This window comes from Pezoporus flaviventris, unplaced genomic scaffold (genome assembly GCF_033815535.1).
Source record: "Pezoporus flaviventris isolate CSIRO_AGI_PZ_B2104156 unplaced genomic scaffold, CSIRO_AGI_Pfla_v1 ptg000036l, whole genome shotgun sequence".
NCBI lineage: Eukaryota > Metazoa > Chordata > Aves > Psittaciformes > Psittacidae > Pezoporus > Pezoporus flaviventris.
The window spans coordinates 33,433,711-33,454,559 of NW_026892584.1; the positions used below are offsets into that span (position 1 = coordinate 33,433,711).

The 20,849-nt window shown below is 36.0% G+C and overlaps 1 protein-coding gene across 4 annotated transcripts in view; it reads right to left on the minus strand.

The window, feature by feature from the left end:
* The window catches only part of TTC7B (tetratricopeptide repeat domain 7B), a 138,785-nt gene that overhangs the window by 77,753 nt on the left and 40,183 nt on the right, over positions 1 to 20,849 (minus strand). For all 4 annotated transcript variants that reach the window (XM_061463793.1, XM_061463791.1, XM_061463792.1 and 1 more), the window contains 4 exons: positions 13,898 to 13,976; positions 12,759 to 12,931; positions 8,279 to 8,342; positions 3,041 to 3,178 (listed from right to left, as the gene is read on the minus strand). In XM_061463793.1, coding sequence (XP_061319777.1) covers positions 3,041 to 3,178; positions 8,279 to 8,342; positions 12,759 to 12,931; positions 13,898 to 13,976 — 454 coding nt within the window. The remainder of the gene's footprint in view (positions 1 to 3,040; positions 3,179 to 8,278; positions 8,343 to 12,758; positions 12,932 to 13,897; positions 13,977 to 20,849) is intronic.

The window sequence follows — 20,849 nt, forward strand, 5'->3', positions numbered from 1 at the left end:
CATAAATCCAAATTTAAATAACTCAAACTATCTGAAAAAAGCTGGTAAGTTCTATATGAAAAAAAAGAATTGAAAACTGATTCCTAATTTATTATGTTTGACTAAATACTCTTGCTGCTACTGTCCTATTCAGAAAGAAGGAATAATAAATATCAGCTTACTGAAGGTAAGTTGAATGTACCATCAAATACTTTCAGCACTTCTTCCAAAACTCTGACCTACAGCAACTGTATAATCTCAGAGATTCACACAAACAAGTGGTGCATGGAAAACTGATACTTAAAGTCAAAACATGTTTATAAATTTTTAGGCTGCCTAATCATACTTTCTTCTCCCATTTTTACATATTCATAAGTGTATGCATGAGCATTGGAGAGGTACTTGTTCACAATTAAAAAAATAATCATCTTATTTTATATGCTTAATTAAAAATTAATTGCCAATTCTAAGTGGCAGAAAATAAAGAAATTGGAGAAGTTAATACTTTAGGGTTTTATAACTTTGTAATTGTAGAAACACAATTGTAGATTATTTTAAAAGGCTTGAGTTTCAACATACTAATGATCAATTTACTACTAATTTTCTTTGACTTCAAGTTATATTTATTTGGCTTCATTTCTAGTATCATGGAATACCAGGCTGGAGGCGACCTTAGGTATCACCTGCTTCAACCTTTCTTGGTAAAGTATGACCTAGACTAGATGGCCCAGCACCCTGTCCTTTCAGTACAAAATATGACAAGTTACATGATTTTTTTTCTCCATTAGATCAAAAAATCGGTGACCAACATGTGCGGGGTTAAGGGATTAACTGCGCATATATGTGTATGTGACCTACACAACAACATGAACACCTCATAAACTAGGTTCTTCTAAACCAAGTAACAAGATTTCAAGAAGCAACAGGCTCCAACAAGAAATCAAGAGAATACGTAACGAGCAATGGTGCCCTGGAAAACTGCAAGTTAAGATAATGTTCAGGATAATGGCAACTGTCTTAACTAACTGAAAACACATTCAACACAATCCCTCTCCTGAAAGGCAGAAATGCTACTCTTGATACTGCCTTTTAAATAATCACAAATCACTATATGAACACGTAATGTTGAATACGTCACTGAATTTTGTTGATTAGGACTACGGTATCCTCCTGAAAACAATATGTTTGAAGTTAGTTGAAAGATGAATATCTAGGAAAATTTCTGGTCTGGAAAACATCTTTGCTATTAGGACATTGATAAGCTCAATACATCATACCCTACAAAGCTTAAAAACCAACTTGATGACTTGTTTAGGAAGGAAATATGATAGGAGACAGTTCTTTGATTTAGTTGAGAAAGCTGTAAGAAGCTGAAAGCTCAAACTCCACAAAGAAATGAGACCTTTTCAGTTAAGAACTGAACAAATGACTCAGCATTAGAAAAGTTTAATATGTATGAGACAGATTTTTCATATTTTAATGTTCTCATATCACAACTAACTACTTCTTTAAGTAATCAGCTATAGCTATACCAGAAGATAACAAGTTATGGGAACTGGTGGGTAAATACCATTTGCGGAGTTAGAATAATGGTGCTTTCTGACTTAAAGCTACAACAGCTGCACTAGAGCAATCATAATTAGCTCACAGAGAATGAAGACAGCAAAAAAATATGCATATTTCATAACTGAACAGAATGCTTTTATATTTCTGAATTGCATTTAATGTAATAGTCTAAATTATAGAAGTTTCAGGCTACTGACTGCAGGTCTTGGGAGCAGATACTTGCCAATCAATGTCTATTCTTTAAAAAGTTCTAGACTAAAACATATGATTCTATGACTCCATATGGAGAGTAATCTCTTGCAGCTCTGGTGTAACTGCCTAAAATTCCACGAAGGTGAAAGTGTCTGTAGTGGCAAGTAAATGGGAATATTCCTGATTAGATTATGTTCTAGGGTTACAGTCCTTTATGAGCTTTCATATTTCTTAGTTTTGTGAAAGTCTTGCCATTGTACTGAGTAAAAATGACTTGTACACACAACTTGCAGTTACGAAGTACCCAATTTAACATTACAGGAGATGCAGATTAAATACTGACTACCTAAATAAACCAGAGAAGAACGGATGCAGGTTTTCTGAGTTGTTTTTTTTTTTTTTTTGGGGGGGGGGGGTTTCTTTGTTTGTTTGTGTTGCTTTTTGTGGTTTTTGATGTGTTTCTTGTTTGGTTTGTTGTTTTTTTTTTCTTTATTACTGCAGGGAGAAACCATTTTCAGTAAATCAATCCATGGATATGCTTTTCCACCACACATGCTGAAGTATTCTTTCTGGATACCAATAATTAATCATGGTCAGAAACAGTATCCTGCTGCTGGGTGAGCACTGCTTTTAGCAGCAGAAATACCTGTTCTGCCCAGAAAGCTCTAACTGCTTCTTAGATACAAAGCTGTTAATGATACTTGAAAATTTCCCGAACAACTAAGACACCACAATCTAACAAAACACATGCAAGTTGCATAATCAAACACAAGACATTTGAGATAGGGATTTAACTTTCCTACAGACCTAAAAAAGTAGAGTTCTGTTTTAATAACTTCAAAGCCATTTTACAAACGACAAGGACTTTGAAGCACTCCAAATATTATGAGGTGTAAAAGAAAGTTTTCTTTAGAAATAGAACTTCACAGATTCTTTTTCTAGGTACTTAAATCTATCACGTATATCCTCAACAGCTTTTATCATTTGCTGTTCCTTCCTGCTGTCTCCATTTAATGTATACCCTTTTAAGCAGATCCATACCTCCCCCCAAAACCCATGTGAACTTCTGTGCCATTAAACATTTACCACACCTTTCACAAAATTTCTGTGCCTGACCACCTCAAGCCACTTGTCACGCAAAAATTTAGACAGTAGACTTTTTGGGGTGGAAAGTACCTACTGTATTTTTGTAGTAGTCAGAATTACAATGTCCTGTATTTGTTTTGACTACTACCACAAATTTACATAATTAACAGAAATAAGCAATGAAGACACAGTTGAATATTTATTATTATCAACAAACCTCTGACAGCATTTCATACTGGCCTCTTCTTCCCAAGGCTATAGTAAGTAAATCGTAGACTACAGATGCACTTTGCAAACTGATGATACGATCATTTTTGTGTTCTGGTATTCGGCTCAGTACAGCATCACGGTTGGCCTGAAACATACCACAAAGAAAGAAAGAAAGTCAGCTATTGTAATTTAATCTGTATTTTCAAACAAGTAATAACCATGCTATTCAGACTGACAGTCAGCAGTTGATATACGTGATATCCAGAGACAGTATCTGCTACTAATTTATAGATTGATGTTTCTGTATGTATCTATTTTTAATTACTCAATTCTAATTACATAAATTAGATAATGTATTTAAAATTACTTAAGAGGTCTCAGAAACCAAATAAGTTTTTATTTAACACAACATATATTTAACTTTAAAAAAAAAATTTTATTTTTTGTATGCTAGTAAAACATATTAGAAGGATCTTAAAATCCTCTATTCCAGCTTTTGTAAAATATGGCAATCGATTTCTTCTCTCTTCATAACATTTTGACACTATCCTCTCACTTGTGATTGGTAACCTGCTGGGATAACCATACAATCACTATCAGGAGTTATTAGTGAGAAGCAAAAACTGCCCCTGGTTCTGAGCAGTGGTTTGGAATCAGGCCATGTTTGGAGCAAGGCTTTGTACTTTCAATCCTGTTCTGTGACAGGCATATTGCCAACCTACTTCTTTAATTAAGCTTTTTCCTTTTGAGAAGGAAGAAAACTGAGTTAGAACTGGATTAAGTTTGGTCATGTTCACAGGCAAATCTTGTTAAAGAGCAAAGGATAAAATGCAGGTCTAAGAGTAACTAAGACCACCTATATTGAACTACACAGGACTTCCCCCACCATACCATAAAGCCTCTGAAAATATCTCATCTTGATATCTATTTCTAGACTTTTTGACGTTTCATATTCCCCTGGTACAAATGCTAGCATATCCAGTAGTTGGAAGACAGAAGTTAGAGATCCTTCTCTCTCCTCCTAGTCCCCCCACCCTTTTAAATTTAATTACACAGGGCATGGCCCCTTAACACATTTACTTAAATACACTAAATTTTAATGGACAGATTATTTCCTCCTTTTTCAGAGGCAAGGCAAGGCAAAACACACATTAAGGGATACTAAATTGTTTCTCTGCTTCAACAAGAGAACATTTTAAGCTCTGAGCATACTCATTACATCTTTAAAATCAGAAGAATCAAATACTAAAAGAAATTTTCAAAGAGATCGTAAAATGCACAGACATTCCAAGAATTATCACTGAATAACCCACAGCTTGGTTTGAAAACACACACCCCAGCACACACACCCCAAAACAGACATTTTGCTTTCTTCTGACCATGAAGTCTTCAGCTTTTCCTTTCTACACTGCATAAATATTTAGTCAGCTTCAAGAACTTCTTCCTTTTTAGCTCCACATTTAATCACTATTTGTCTCAATTCTCTGCAAGTATAGAACAAGCTATGAATTAGCACTTCTTGTGAAAAAATGGCTGACAATGCCAAAACAGTATTATAGGAGAGGATGCTTTGTAAGTATTAAAGATATCTTACATATTTGAACAACCATTTTCTGCAGAACACACGTACAAGCTGCAGTGCTCAGTGTTTCAGAATTGCCATGGTCTCAGACACAATAAAGTGGTAATCAGTTAAACTGCAGTATGTCAACTGGCCACACTTACTTTGTAACATACATTAAGCCTAAGGCAAATGCAAGCAGTGTAACTTAATTCACCAGTGGAAGAAAGGATATGTTCAGCCATTTTACCATCATCGGCTACAAATAACACATGAGGCTGAGCTCAGGAGGTAGTGATCGGTGAAACGAAACCTAGTTGAAGGCCAATAACTAGCAGTGTACCCCAGCAATCAATACTGGGCCTGATCCTGGTCAAAATCTTCATTAATGATCTGGATGATGGACAGAGTGTATTCTCTCAGCAAGTATGCCGATGATACAGAACCTGAAGGAGGAACTGATATGCCAAAGGACTGTGCTGCCATCCAGGGGGACCTCAACAGCCTGGAGGAATGAGCTGACAGGAACCTCAAGTCCTGCACCCTGGCACCACTCAGTACGTGCTGAGGGCCACCCAGCTGAAAAGCAGCTTAGCAGAAAAGGACCTGGAGAACACCAGAACCCAGGAGATCCTAGTGGACACCACGTTGAACAGATGCCAACAATGTGCCCTTGCTGGAAAGAAGGCTACTGGTATGCTGGGCTGCATGAGCCAGAGTGTTGCCAGCTGGCTGAAAGGGGCAATCCTTCCCCTCTGTTGAGCACTGGTGAGGCCACACCTCCAGTACTGGGTCCAATTCTGGCTTCTCCAGTACAAGAGAAACATGGAGCTGCTGGAGACAGTCCAACAAACGACCACAAGGTTGAATAAGGAACTAAAGTATCTCTTCTATGAGAAAAAGCTGAGAGAGCTGGGACTCTTCAGCCTAGAGAAGAGCATGCTCAGCGGGGGGAACCTTATCAATGTGTACAAATGCCTGAAGGGAGGGTACAAATAAGATGGACCCAACCTCTTTTCAGTAGTACCCAGTGACAGGACCAGTGGCAGTGGACACGAACTGAAACACAGTTCCCTGTGTTCCCTCTGAACACCAGGAAACACTTTTTTTACTGGAGAGTGATTGAGCACTGGCACACATTGTCCAGGGAGGTTGTGGAGTCTCCCTACTTAGAGATACTCAAAAGGTGTCTGGACACAGGCACAGCCTGCTCCAGGTGGCTTTGCTTTAGCAGGGCTTGGGGGATGGACAAAACAACCCCCAATGTCCCTTCTAACCTCAATCATCTGGATTCTGATGCTGCAGCTCAGCTGACATGCAGCAACATGTACATGCACTGTAATGTGAAGATGTCAGTCCTTTCTACTCATTTCTGTCTAGCTAAGGAAAGGCTGGTCTAGACTTTGTTATATTCTAGCTGTTATACTTGCAATATATTACAGGAAGAGCCTTGGCAGAGTTGCAGCTGACTTTCCTCATTAGGCATGACAATACACTGTAGCATGTGGCTAAGAGACATTTTGTACTCTGAAATGTATCTGTAAGAGAATCAGAACACTTAAAAAGCACAGAATTGTCTTTCTCATGTCACTGCTTTCATAAATACTACATTTTAAATCTTACTCAAAGCATCCTTTCTGAATTTGGAAATTAAGAGAACTCAAGGTGACACAAACATAGCATTTGTAATAGCAAGATTCAACTTTTTGGATATATGGTGCACTAGACCTAATTCAAATAAGAAGTTATGATGGAAGAGCGCACCACTTCCCTGAAACTATCAGCAGGATTTAGGGCTCATATATACATAGTGATTTGCTCACACAAAATGCTACTTATGTGTTAGATCCCCATCCTGTTTTAAGGTATTTATTCGAATAAGTTCTCGAAGGACACAAGCCTTGAAAATTTATCTGTGTTTTTAACTAATTCATAGACAATGCAAGAAAAAAGATCATACTACTTTAATAGCACAGTATCATCTCAAAACACCAATGACTACTCAATCTTTTGCAACTACTTTCTTTCCCAAACACTGGTTTCAAAATCATAAATCACATACTACCTCTTAACTACTACAGAAAAAGAAAAACAAAACCAAAAACAAAACAGTTAGCATGCACTGAAGCTGAAGTAACAGCTCTCAACTCTCAGAAAGATAGGTCTGTTGCGATTGATTTTTTATGCTCAATCTTCCCCTTTTGCCTCCAAAACTAATACAAACAAACAATTTAGCCAAAATAAGCCAATTATGTGAAAGAAAGAAACTCTTTTACTTCAGATAAACTGCAACAACTACTTGTAAAGAAAAAACACATTGGAAGCTTGATAAGGGTATATGCTGTACAGCGATAAGCATTTGATATAATCAAGCCAGATCTAATTCACAAAGAAAAAGCTGTAAGTTACTTGAAATGAGGGGCAGTACTTTTGGTTTTTTTGCATCTTCACACAAGGAGTACATGTGTAAATACAGTAATCCATAGTCAAATCCTGAAGAACTGGGACTACTACCATGACCCCTGTTCACATCAGAATTCTGCAAATCTCCACAAGCAGCTCAGGCACTTAAGGAGGCACAGGCAGCCCTTTTCAGTGGTAAGTATATACTGCAGCAAAACCAACACATGGTATATGGAAATATTTGCTCAGTCTAGTTTTTTGGTGACAGAGTCTGTCATGAACACTGCAATGAACATCACTAGGAATGTGGAAAATAGTTTGCACTACAATGTGAATGTTGGCACTTTAGTTCAAATAGGACAATGTTCACTAAAATGTTGCGTTCCTCTTTAACTGTATCAAAACAGAAATTATGTCAGAGCATGAATCACAGAATCATAGAATTGAAAGCAACTGAATTACCTATAGAACTTAAAAGACTAAGTCTCACTGTTGTGTGGTGAGACAGATTGTTACACAGCGCCTCAGGTTCTATAGGTTCCACTCCTCCAGTTAGAAAACCAGCAGAAATTCCAGCTTCAGCTTTTCATTTCTGCCATCTAAGAACATGTAACTGGCCTGGTATAAGCATGTCAGTACGTGGTGGTTCAGAGGTGACTAGTAAAATTACACTAGAGGAAAATACAAAAGGCTGATAAAAGGCACAATTAGACCACTGAAAGGAATCGCCTACTGTGGAAATGAGGACATAAAAAATGAATTAATAAATCCAGTAGTACCAGTATCAAAAGCTAATGCCACTACCATTAAAAATAATATACAAATTCAACTTCTATCTGAGATTGAATGCACAATGAATAATACTTTTTGGCTACGTTTATTACGCTCATCTAGTAGTCCTTGATTTGTTTTTTACAACAAAAATAACTTAGGTTTTGAGTCTGTACAAATGGCAACTAGCTGGTATAAAGGTGGGTCATACTAATAAGTAATGCAAAATGAATGACCTGTCTTTGTGTTCACCTGCCTGTGGTTAGAAGGAGGCTACATTTAGCCACTCTAATGGAGAAAAACCATTCATAACACCTGCAGACCTCAACTTGCTAGCTCAGAGGAACAGAAGCTTGAGTTTCAGAAGTAACTGCCTGCTTTCCTAACAGAAAATGAAACACTAGTCATAAAGTAAGGCATGACAAAAAAAAGTTCTATTTTCAATTTATTAAATACCCAAAGAAAACATATATGCATACACCACATGCACATTCACTCTATTTTACCTACCATAGATTCACTAATAAGCAGCAACAGTAAGGCTTCTTCTGTATTTTCTTGAGGACAAAAGATGCTGTTCAAAACGAAAATGTAATTATTTAAGCAGAACATATTACTTTTAGGAGTAGCTTACACAAATACAGTGAGAGTACTGTAAAAACTGGAAAATTTCCAGGAAAGAGAACAGAGAGTAACTTGCATAGAAAAAATGACTGGTTAAAACACATTTCTTTGTGATGCTTTAAATTTCCATTTTAGAAAAGCTGGCCTAACAAAACAAGAGAATGAAACCACCACAGTTGTAAGAGGTGAATGCATTCAAATACCCCCAAATAGCACGTGATTTGATAACTGTAAACGCTGTACCCATAGTTTAACTACCCTCTGGCACCTAATCTATGTGAGCTGAATCTACAGCACTGATTCAAAGGTCAGCAACAAGAAACTCTCTCACAAGAACAAGATAACTTTCATACTTTAGACAATATGTGGAGAAATACTTTTATTGGTCTTTCATGAGATATGCTTGAGAATGGTTCTCTTGATGCAGTCAATAGCTGTCAGCATGCAAAAAAAAAGTTCGTAAACTTTTCTGCTTTTTCTGAACACTAGGTGCTCTCTGAATACTTTTCTATGCTGGGGTCAGACAACAGTAATCTATAATTGGTACATGACTGATAAGAAATCATTCATTCTCTCTCTCACACACACAACACAATAGCTACTGTTTTAACTTTTCAGATTTCTTTCTCTAAACCACTTCTGAATTAGCACAAGTACCATCTCCTGTTAATTGAGACCAATAATTCCAGAATTACCTGTTTAAATGCAGGAAATAATTTCTTCTTGTTAATAAGCAATTCCTATAGTCCAAAGGGTACTTAAACTACAATAAATTACAAATGGGAAACAAAACTTGTCTGAGATCAAAACACCTTTTAGGGTTTTTTAAATGCATTAGAAATCTAAGCAGTAATTAAATGCCTGCAAGGAAATGAAAACTAAACCAGGTCTTAACTCCAGGTGGTTTGAAAGCAGCATTGCAAACATATTGTGGTAATACACAGCAGCTCAGACCCCCGGGCAGTTATTCTGTTATTGGATTTTTATTCAATGCATGTTGCTTACCAGATTTTGAGCAGTATTCTAAATCTTAGAATACTTTTATTTTTACATAACAAAGAAATTTCAAGGCACAGTTACGGCTGAATAAGAACCACCCAGGACAGGGAATGAGAAGTGAAAACGAAGCATTACAGAGCTGCCCTTTCATCTATCCAGTCTTCAATGAAGAATTTAGCAACTTGGAAGCAGACTTAACCTGCCTGGCAACCAGTCCCAGAAAGCAGAATAATGATTGGAAGTTGCTGAAGAAATTACTTTTCCGGAGAAAAAAAAGGGAAGTTGCCTTGAAGAGAACTACAGAGAAGTCATTGATCAAAATTAAAGCAAACATTTTCTCCGACAACTTTGAATATATTTTGGTTAATAAGTTGATGTTTGCCTCAAATAGTGAAGATCCTCTTAATGTAGAAATTACTATAAAATTTCTTTGACCTGTGTAAACAAAAAGCTCAATTTAGTTGGCTGAACACAGACTGTCTCCTGACAGATGCAGGCATACAAGTAAAGTAATTCCAACGTAACAGGGCAGAGCAAAAGAGGCAACTGGAAGCATAAAAGGGCTGCCAATCAAAGGCAAATCAAGAAGTTTAGCAGCTCTTCAACTAAGGACTGAGAAAACTGAAGAGGCAGTAACACAGAGATCTATGAAATCATAAATGGTATTAGTCAAATCACATTCATCATCCTCAAAAGAACACAATGCAGTTACTTAAGATATCAGGCAATATAACTAGAAAAAAACAGTACATCTCAGACTCAGAGCTGATGGTCAGATGAATAGCTAGGAAGTATTTTCCTACATATCTGCCTTGCTATTCATTGCCTTGTGTACTTACTTTTAAACACTGCTGGAGATAAGATACTTGGCTAGACAAGTTTTAGTTGATCTGGTATTAATCACTGTGATGTGACAAAAGAAAAGAACTTAATTACATGCTCTGTTGAAATCATGGAATTTCTCGCTTGCATGTCCCAAGAACAAGAAAATTACATAGAACAAAGCTCCACTTTTGCCAGGAGGCATGGTTCTACAAAAGGCTGAGTTGAGAATGAAGACCACAGGTTGAAAGACTGAGTCTGAGAAACCTGCTATTAAGTATTCTAGATCAAGGAAGAAGATCTGCAAGAAATCTTTGAATATAAAGGCCATTCTACTTGCTCATAAAAAGTGACACCATAATAATATGAGCTTGCTGCTGTATAAAGTATTCATTATGGAAATCTGCAATACATGCAGCTAAACAACTCAAATGCCTGCAGTGGGACAGTATTCCATGTTACAATATAAAGACCCTGTTTTCACTAAACCAAAATATCTCTGAAGAATCTAAGGTAGGACTACTTCTATAAGCAATCTAATAGAGAAGCAGACCCTTCTGCACATAACAACAAGGCCACATTATAGAAAGAAGCTTTCATACTAATTAAAAAGGCATGCATAAGAGGGGAACAGACTCTTCACAATTTGCTGTGTGAAATGAAGTAGTTCAAATGAGGAAATGTGTGACCCTGATTAAAAAAACTTCCTTGTTTATATTATGTATAAATGCATACTTTTTAAGAGCAGTGATCAAGGTGTAACCACAAACCAGGTATTTCCTTTGCAGCAAAAAGGCTGCCTGCATGTACAGTTTGTTAATTATGTGCTTGCAGAGTTGTTTTGGAAAACTGAATGTTCAACTCTCTGCCTGCATCTTTTCTTAAATCTCAAAAGACTGCTCTCTAATGACTTCACATCCTAGACATAGTAGGACAAAACTGAAATTAAAAGACAATGCTTGGATTTTAATCCAGCCAGAACACAACATAAAAACAAATTAATAAATTCTTTAGAGAAAAAAGGTCAAAATTTCATATGGAACAGAAAACAATCTCCTTGAGACTCTCAGATCACACCAATTTCAAAGACTCACAGGACAGTTGAGGTTGGAGGTGGTGTCTGGCGATTGTCTAGTATAGCCCCTCCACTCAAAGCAGGGTCAACCAACAGGTTGCCCAGGACCATGTCCAGTCAGATTTTGAGTATCTCCAGTGATATTCTCCAGCTCCACAACCTCCTCTGTATTTTCCTTTTTTTTCTGAAGCTTAAATAGAATTTCTGTCTTCTCCATCTGCATAACTTAGCACTGTCCTCCTACGGCAAATCATAATCTTGGCTAGATCATTATCTCCACTGCTCAGCTCTCTGGCTCACAGTGCTTTCCAACATGTATCAAAACAAGTAAACAATAATTGTTGACTATATTAAATACACACACACACACACACACGTACAAAATACACAATCCCACAAAGAATTGCATGTAGAATACAAGTAGTGCAGTGGAAAAGTTGCTGATTACATAAAACAAGCATGCAATAAAATTTCATCAGATCAAATGTAGTATCAATGACAAAAAAAAAAAATTAAAAAAGGCAATGCCAAACGGTTAAGGTTTCACCAGCATGCTTTGACACAAACATGTAACTTTCAGGTAGCAAGCTACACCCAGGGACTTGTAATTAAAAGCAAAATTTTTTCAATATATATTTTGGCACTGTCAGAGTGTGTCCAAGGAGAACAATTTGAACCTTAGAAACCATTTTACATTGAATCAGATACAAACAAACAACAAGCTATTAAAATCTCAGAAAAGTTCAAATTCAAGAAAATGGCTATCCACATTTAATAATAATACTAATAGCTAATGTGGTTTAAAAAACCTCACACATTTTCAAGAAGGAAGGCATACACACCAAAGCCACACTAGAATTAAGCATGGGATACGTGACACAAACATCCATTCCATACCACTTATTTGAATCAGTGAAAGAATAAAACTCAGCAAAACGGTAGCATCATGAAGAAATGCCAAAACTAACCTAAAAAGATTAGGAGGTAGCTGCTTTGGGAAACAGACTAAATTAAAATTATGAGACAAACTGCTAGATATCTTTTGGGTTTTCATAATGAGATGAATTTTAACCTCCATATTCCTAATTCTTTCCTTTTTATGACAGAGCAGAACAGAGATCTAGAAACAGTACGCAACTTTTAAAATGTGCAATTTCAGATTTGCCACACAGTTCATGTTTTCTTTTGTATCCCAGATATAATTAAGAGATACTGACTATCATACACCCCAATATAGAATAAAAAAAACATTTTGTGAATTGAGAACAAAAGGTCTTGTGTACACTGCTGCTTGGAGAAGCATGTTGCTCCCCTAGCTCTCTTCAGGGAATATATATATCTACACACAACATGGGAAACATTCACATTGTGCAATCCCTTCTACATTTTAAAAAATACAAACTAAATTACCCAGTGCAGTTGGTAACAATTGCAAATATAGAAACACAAGAGGTATAAACTCAGCCATACTTTTCTCCAGTGTATACCCGTGGTCTTCTGCTGAGTGCATAATTCTTAGTATTTGAACCTTTTCGAAGTGGATCATCTAGGGGTGATTGGTGAGGAGGATCTTCCAGTGGATTCCAATAACTCTGTTCACACATGCCTCGTAACAAAATTTCAGCCAGTTGTCTTGCTATAGTCTGTAAAATTGAAAGATAAATATTTTCCTTAGAAATGCTGAATACAGACTCTTACAAAATGCTTGGATTACTTCTAATAAAAACTAGTCAGGTAGAATATATTTCCTGTTATTTTAAAACACCCAAAAAAACAGGCATACTGCTGATTGAAAGTACCCAGTAAAATTCTCTAAACACAAAGAAAATAAATGGCAATCACAAGCAATTTTTCAATTATATCAGTTAAATCCAGATACTTTTGAATAGTGTAGATCAGTGTCAAAAAGTTTATTCTGACCAACTATTCGTGGCACAATATATTTAAGCATAGAAATACTTAAAAGGGAAATAATACTGGTTTAAAACTTTTAAATCATCCTACAATCCATGACTATCAGGTTAATCTTCTCTTTAATGTTTAATACATATGCATACAAGTTGCATGACTATATATCATGATGATGAAAACTCAAGAGATTAGCACCAGCACAACAGAAAGAAGGCAAAACCTACATTTCCACAGCATTGGCAGTATTTCCCAGCAACATTCACCACCAACAGATGCGTAATGTTTAAGGCGCAGAAAGAACAATATGATAGATCTGCATTTTCCACCTTAATGCCAGTACCTTAAGAAGCTCTTCATCTTTGGTTCTATTAAAGTTTGCAATATTATCCCTCTCTAAGTCTAAAGTCTATTTAATAATTTTTATAACCTTACTAGGAAACAGTTATTAAATTAATTAAGAAACCAACTACCTTCCTTATTACCACTTTAGAAGTTTTAAAAGGCTAGTATTAGGAAACTAATCTAGGACATGTTGAAAATCATTACATTAGAGCAAAAGATGTAAGGCTTGGCCTTTTAGTATAAAAAGATGCAAAAAAGATACATCACTCTTTTGGTAAAGGTTTATTTTCTGACAATATAAATAAAAAACATTCATGAGTTAGCTTTTATCAGGAACATGGTTTAATATAACTTACCATTCGCAGATTTTGTGTAGTTCTTGTTTCGACAGCTCTTAGTAACTCTCTAAATCTACCAACTCCTCTTGTCAAATTCCTGCATATAAATATAGAATTTGACAGTATTCCAACTTGGATTTGGTAACACCTTAATACATTACTCAGTAAAGTTGTTAAAATCCATGTTATCCTTTCCCCCCACCTTACTCCCCGCACATCATTACCTTTCTGTGAGATATATATATATAGGCATGGAGAGAGATATATATATATATTTATATATTCATTTGGGAACCCCACTGCTGATTACTACAACAACATTACCTGCCAGTTCATTGAAAAAAAGAAACATTTTCATGATCAGTAGTTTAAAGAGAAAGCAAGAAAAAGTGTAAGAAGTGACCACCCAAAAAAAGGAAAAAACAATACTGAAGTTGGTCTTGCTATTACAGCTATTACAGCAATTATCAATTACATTAGGCTTCAAAGCATAAACTTTGAGGAAAAAAAAATAAACAAAACAACAAAAAAAATTATATTTTAGCTGCCTCTTGACACCTTCAGATAGGGAAATAAAAAAGCAGTAAATCTTGTAATCTTCAGTGAAAATAATGTAAAATTTTCTTTTCCCTCTCCTTTTCAGAGAGAAAAGAGCACAAACACAGCAAAGCCCACTGTGTGGACAGAGGAGGACTGGGAATCACGTGTTCTATTCTTGACTCCAGCTGGCTTTTGGTGGAGCTTCTGCAACTCAGGTTTGTTTCTCCGCCTATGCTTCAGCCACTTCTGCTGCCTAAACAGCTTTTGCAAAGAAATTCAAGAGCCTCAGATAGGAGGCGGCATTCACACAAACACTTTTTGCAGATCTGAACTTTCTTCTCAAACAACAGATTATTTTGTATGGTCTTACAGCTTTATTTTTTTTCTCATATATCTCAGCTGTTTTTTTATTGCACTTAAAAGCAGTTGAGAACATTTTTATTAGTACAGTTTGTCTTTAAATTGGTGAATGACTGGGTTGGCTTTTTGCTGAGCTGAACAAATGTTTTCTGCAACCTCAATGTACAACATATGACAGCCATTTCACTATTCGAAATCTAGTTGCAAAAGAAAATTATTTAATCAAAAGCATGTTTTGCGTTAAATCATTGCTGCTATGTCATACAGTTGTACTGTCTTAAGATATGATTCCATGTGCAAGTTGCATAGCATTTGCTAACATGGGCTCAAAAGAAATGTTACACTTTATGTAAGCTTCTCATAAGTAAAAGCTCTACTGCACTGCTATAAAGCTTGTTTTAAAATGCCTTCTTTATTCTGAGGTCTTTATTTTCAATTACGTCTAAAATACTGATTTCTGAATTGCGACTCTATACAAATTCAAGAAAAGCCAGCATTTTTACACAGATTCTTTCCTTAACTTTAGTTGCGGAATACCTGAAGCCAGTGTTTGATGTGAGATATCTTGCTATAGAACTGTAGAACTCTTTATCACTTTACTTAGAGGCCCAGTCATTCAGTTTAGTCTTCAGATTTCATGACAGAGGTCATCTCTGTTCTATTTTATATAATCAAGGATTATGAGTGTATTGCAGAAATTTTAGTCTCCAGCACACACATCTTTCACTAGCACAAGTTCACCTTCTAAAATACTTCTACATAAAAGCACATTTAAAAGGAACTAGCATTTCCAAATAACAAAACCTGTACATACAGGTTGAAAGTTATGTCAAAGTTGGTTAAAAAGAAATAATCACCAGTCACACCAGAAATAATGATTGTCTGTAAAAACTCCATGTTACAGCAGAATTTGACCATAGAGTGCCATTTAGTACATTTCAAAGAAAATTAATCCCGTGTACACATCTAACATGGAAACAACTGCATGAAAGATATTTATTTATATATTTCATACAGGCAGGCCTCTTAATGACTGTTACCCCAACTTCATATACTAATGAAGTAAGTACAGAAAGAAAACTTCTGAACTCAGTGGAAGCTGGATACATTCAGCACCTTTGGAAAGCTAAAATACATACCATTTAGTAATACCACATGCCAAATATTTTAGAGAGCCAAATCCAGACCACTGGAATCCCAGCTTTAAGTCCTTTGCTCTAAGTGCATATTCCCATGAATGGAGTTTTCTCTCAAGGACTGTAGTGCAAAGTCACAGACTTGCCAAAAAAATGAAATGTTCCTTGCAAAATTATCAGAAAAGAGCATGAGCAAGAACTTGGCAGTTTGAAATACTAATTCCCAAGTACAGATGAAACATAGACTATGTAGCAGAACTTCAAATCACACTAATTTAAATCTCTATGAAATTTCAGGAATTAGCATTTTTTCCACATGAAGTTTGTGTCTTTCAATGTGTTACAAGAACCAAAAAAAACCCCTCTTTTGAAAAAGTATGCAATCTTTAAATGTCCTTAAGAACTTCATGACAGATTGTTATTAGTAACCTACTGCATTTCTATAAACATCTGCAAGGGACTGAAACTTGTGACTGAAGTTCTACCATATCATGGAAAAAAGCAGGAAGACTGTACAAGAAAAAAAAAAACCAAACACCTTAAAATACAAAATTAGGTTTTGCTTCATAAAGCATTTAACACTGATCCACTGCACAAGCGAAGACAAACACAATACAGATTTGTCGAGCATCTTCTAAAGGAAGTATAATAAAAAGATATACACTTCAAAGCTACAATCTAAATCACGCAAAAAAATTGAGTTAAATGCTTTGAGACAAGCACTGAAGCAAAACATACCATGAACAATACGGTAGATCTCCACACTGCACAGCTTTTAGCAAAGTACATTTCCTGTATTTGTTAACAGTTTGTAACACTGCAGAGAAGCGGGTGGTGGCTATTCTGGCACATACTTTTCCTGCCTAGCCTAGAAAGCAAACAGCTTTTACCTGCTTTTCACTAAGATGGGCCTTCATGCTAGCGGCTCCGCCCGTGATGATTGAATGCCAAAGCAAAAGGGCAGGTTAACTGAACAACATCCCACAGTGTCTGTAAATGACTTTGAGATCACTTCCGTTCTTGAGACAAGGAATTTTAAGATAAATTAACATACATGGAGAGCTGACATGTTTACAGTGATTTCACACACAACAAAGATAACCCACAGAGAGATACTGCTAGTTATGTTCCTGTTTGTATGTCTGCCTCCCATCAGGACATACTCAAGCCCTCTGAATTGCATCTTCCTAGTTTTAAAGACTAATTAAAATGTTTGGCTGCCTTGAATCTTCAAGGAAAAAAACAACAAACAAACCAACTAATTTGACTCTAAGTAGCACTATACCAGTTAAAGACTGAGAACCAGGATTTAAAAGTACAATCTACTATTGAAAGTCTACATGGATTGATGCCCTTAGTGCTAAATCTGCATCCTTGTGTCTACATATTCGCACCCTACACCCCAACTGCTTATACTGGAACATAATTAACTACTCTGCTGCAAGATCAACTTTTATGCTCCTCTGAAAATATTTTAACTGCATCTATCAAAGGTGCTCACTCTTAAACAGAGAGGGAAATCAGTAACTGTAGGTATTTTACAAGGAAAGCACAGAAAGACAATTAAGGGGCAGTAAAGACAAACTTTCAATGCAGGATCAGAAGACCTGAATATAAGCATGTAGGCCAGCAGTAGCAAAGTTTTGATGCAAACATTATTTGCCACCATCACCACCAAGAACTCTCTTGGTTTTAAAAAAGCATGTTTGGCATCAGGCACCACAGTGCTTTGGCATTAGTCGTCTAGATAAACCTGACACCCCAGAAAAATACTGTTTAGCTTTGTGTTTTTGAACACCTCCCCAAAAAGTAGAAAAGAATTAAGAAACTGCTCAATGACAAGCAGTCTATATTTGAAAGATGTTAGGATAAAAACCTAGCAAACACTGTTCCCTATAATAACAAAGGGAGTGAGATCAAATCACAATATGCCAAAACAGGCTACAAAAAAATGTTTTAAATTTAACCACAGAATGGTTGATAAGATTAATTTAATTTGTATTTACAGTGTATTTTGATAATACCTTCTCCATTAGTGTGAGAATGGCTTTGTCAGGCATTTCCTTTATGCCTATCAATTAAAACACCCAAATATTTAGTCTAACATTGCTTTTTATAGATTAAACAAGGAATTAGAAATTTTTGCTTAGTGAGCTTAGACCAAACCTCACCTGCTCTGCAATTTGACAGCTAAATTGTAATTTTCCCCTTTAAGAGAGAAAAGTATATTCCAGAGCCATACCAGTGAACAGGCTAAGTTCACTTATACTAGCCTATTACCTCATTGCTGAGGCTTACTATATCCCATTTTAAAAACATCCATTCTTTAAAAAGAAGGGCAATCAAGAACAATGAGATCCAGATTACTTGATCAAAGTGATGAAACAGAAATTGCTTTTGGAATTGAGTCCACTTTCCAAATGTGTGTTCACCCTTCTCTCTAGATATATATTTATATACAGAAAAAATAATGGCAATTTTTATAAACTCAGTGGTAGAGCATAATTTTTAAAGTCTGAGGCTTTGTCCCAATAATTCAAATAGCAAGAATAGAATAGGATTTGTTTTAAAGGGAAGAAGTCTGGGCAGGCAAAACTCTTGATGGGCATGCCTATCAGAACAGCAGCATTTTAGTAGCTTTGGTATGACTAACATGTTTACAAAGAAATACCGATTTAAATCCATACACTCCAGCTAATAACTTTTGGCCAATTAAGAGTAACTTTAACAGCTTTAAGATGAGTAATTATTTTTAATCAAGTTACTATATGAGCAAAAGAAAAGAAACGTGACAAATCAAGAGATAAAACTCTTTAGCAGTAACAGAATAATATCCTGAGACATGCCAATTACCATACTAGAGCTTTTGCTTTATATACCCCTACAATTAAGAAGAAATGAAATCTTATGGCTTTCTGCAGTAACTTTATTAAAGGTCTAACCAAATGGATGAGGCTAAGTCTTCTATGCAACTGATGATGTTTCAGGTGTGACTAGTATCTGCATCTGTTTTCCCTCAGGTCTAAGGAGAGGGAGAGCATGGAAGCATAATTTTAGCCACAATTAGAAAGATGATGGATCTAATGCAATCCAAGCCACCTCAAAAAAACATCCTCGTACGGTTTAGATATTTATCTCCAAAAGGCAACACAGTCTGAACACCATCAGTTATGTGTTCTGTCTCACCTTTCCCTCTCTTCCTTTCATACTTATACTTTGAAAATTCTCACAATACTGTATAATTTCTACAAAACATGGATTTTCGCGGGTATTACTTTCTGAATTACATGTGGAATATCTTTTCCTGCAAGAATCTAAACTACTCTTTTTTTAAGTGCACTTAAAGTAAAGAAAAAGCATCATGATACACTTCTCAATTTTACCCACTGTTAACTCACGCAGAAAAAGAAATCCCAGGTATCTCAAATTCACTACAGATCATGTTTGCTTGATGCTTGAAGGTTCTTGATTGATGTTTGGGCTTATAAATGAAACATCTTCAGTGTGCCATTACACATACACAAGCCCAATCAAGCAGCAATTCTTGCATTCATGCATTCAAAATGGGAACACTTACTGCCTAGAATGTAGTTCCACTAACAATTAAGTCTACCCAATGGTTTCCTACTGAAAGTGGAAGGTCTTACTCTCCCCATTATCCTCTCTTTGTGTTTGTTCCCTTTTTCCACCATTCTTTCTTTTTCACATCTTCCAACCCACACTTGCATGGTCCTATCTCTTTTCTCACAGCACCACCAGCAATTATCAAACCTTCCAGCAAAACAGTTCAGCTCACTAAAATGACAGAAAGCTGTCATTTCCTTGCTGTTTATTTTCTGCTGTTTTGGAGAAAGAATGACTCCACAGAAGACTCCGCTGCACATTTTGTTTACTACTTCTCTTGACACCATCACCTCAGCTCCTCCTGGATGTTCTTTCAATTAAGCGTATATATACAACACACTATATACACATATATATGTGCACATGTATACACTAAGTACCAGATTCAACTATTACAGCACAAAGACCAGATTCACAAAAGGCTTCCTCCAGTTACTGGAAACAGTACATTAGAAGTCTTGCCCTTTACCTCCTATAATTTTTCAAGTTTCTTCTTTCAAGCAGAGATTTAGTCAGAAGAAGAAATAAGGGTAGATTAAGATGGTGTCAAAGGAAATCATAAACAAAAACAGCTCATTCTTGAACTCACAAAAAAAAGTGCTAAACATGTCAGAAAGTTTTACTAAGGAAATAAGTTAACCGAGGAAATAAAGTAAATAGAATTTACTCTGGTAAATACTTAACACTGTATTACACATAAGTCAATTTGTACTGTCATACAGTTATTTTACCTTTTTTAAAACAGATCAGTAAGGAGGAATATGCAGCATCAACAGTGTTTTTGTTTAGAATATCAAACAGAAGACATAGGAAGCCACTCAGTTTAATATCAATCTTAAAAAACCCATGGAGAACTTCAGGAGTGACCATGAGCATGGTTTCACTACCTGTCTCAAAGATTCAAAGGTCAGAAATCAGAAGCAGAAATCATAGAGGGAGTATACTCTGATAAGATGCAAGATTTTAAGCATCAACAAAAGAGCAGGGATGCATCAACAAAAGTGTAACATTGGTAAAACCCAAAGATCTAATCTAAAGCAACACATCAGGTACTTAAGACAATACTGAGCAACAACAAACAAGGCCAAACCCTGAGCACTGTGTGTAGGTGAGCCCTCCCAGTGGTGACACCAAAGAAGATTGCTGTATCTTGGATATGCTTGTCCAACTTGAAAGCCAAAGAATAATACACTGGACTGCCATGTGAGAACAGCACTATGATAAGAGTGAAAAGTGATAGTGAAAAATAATCAGGAGACGAAGAAAAAAAGAAAAAAAAACAACCTAAAAGGTTATCTAACCTTCTGATT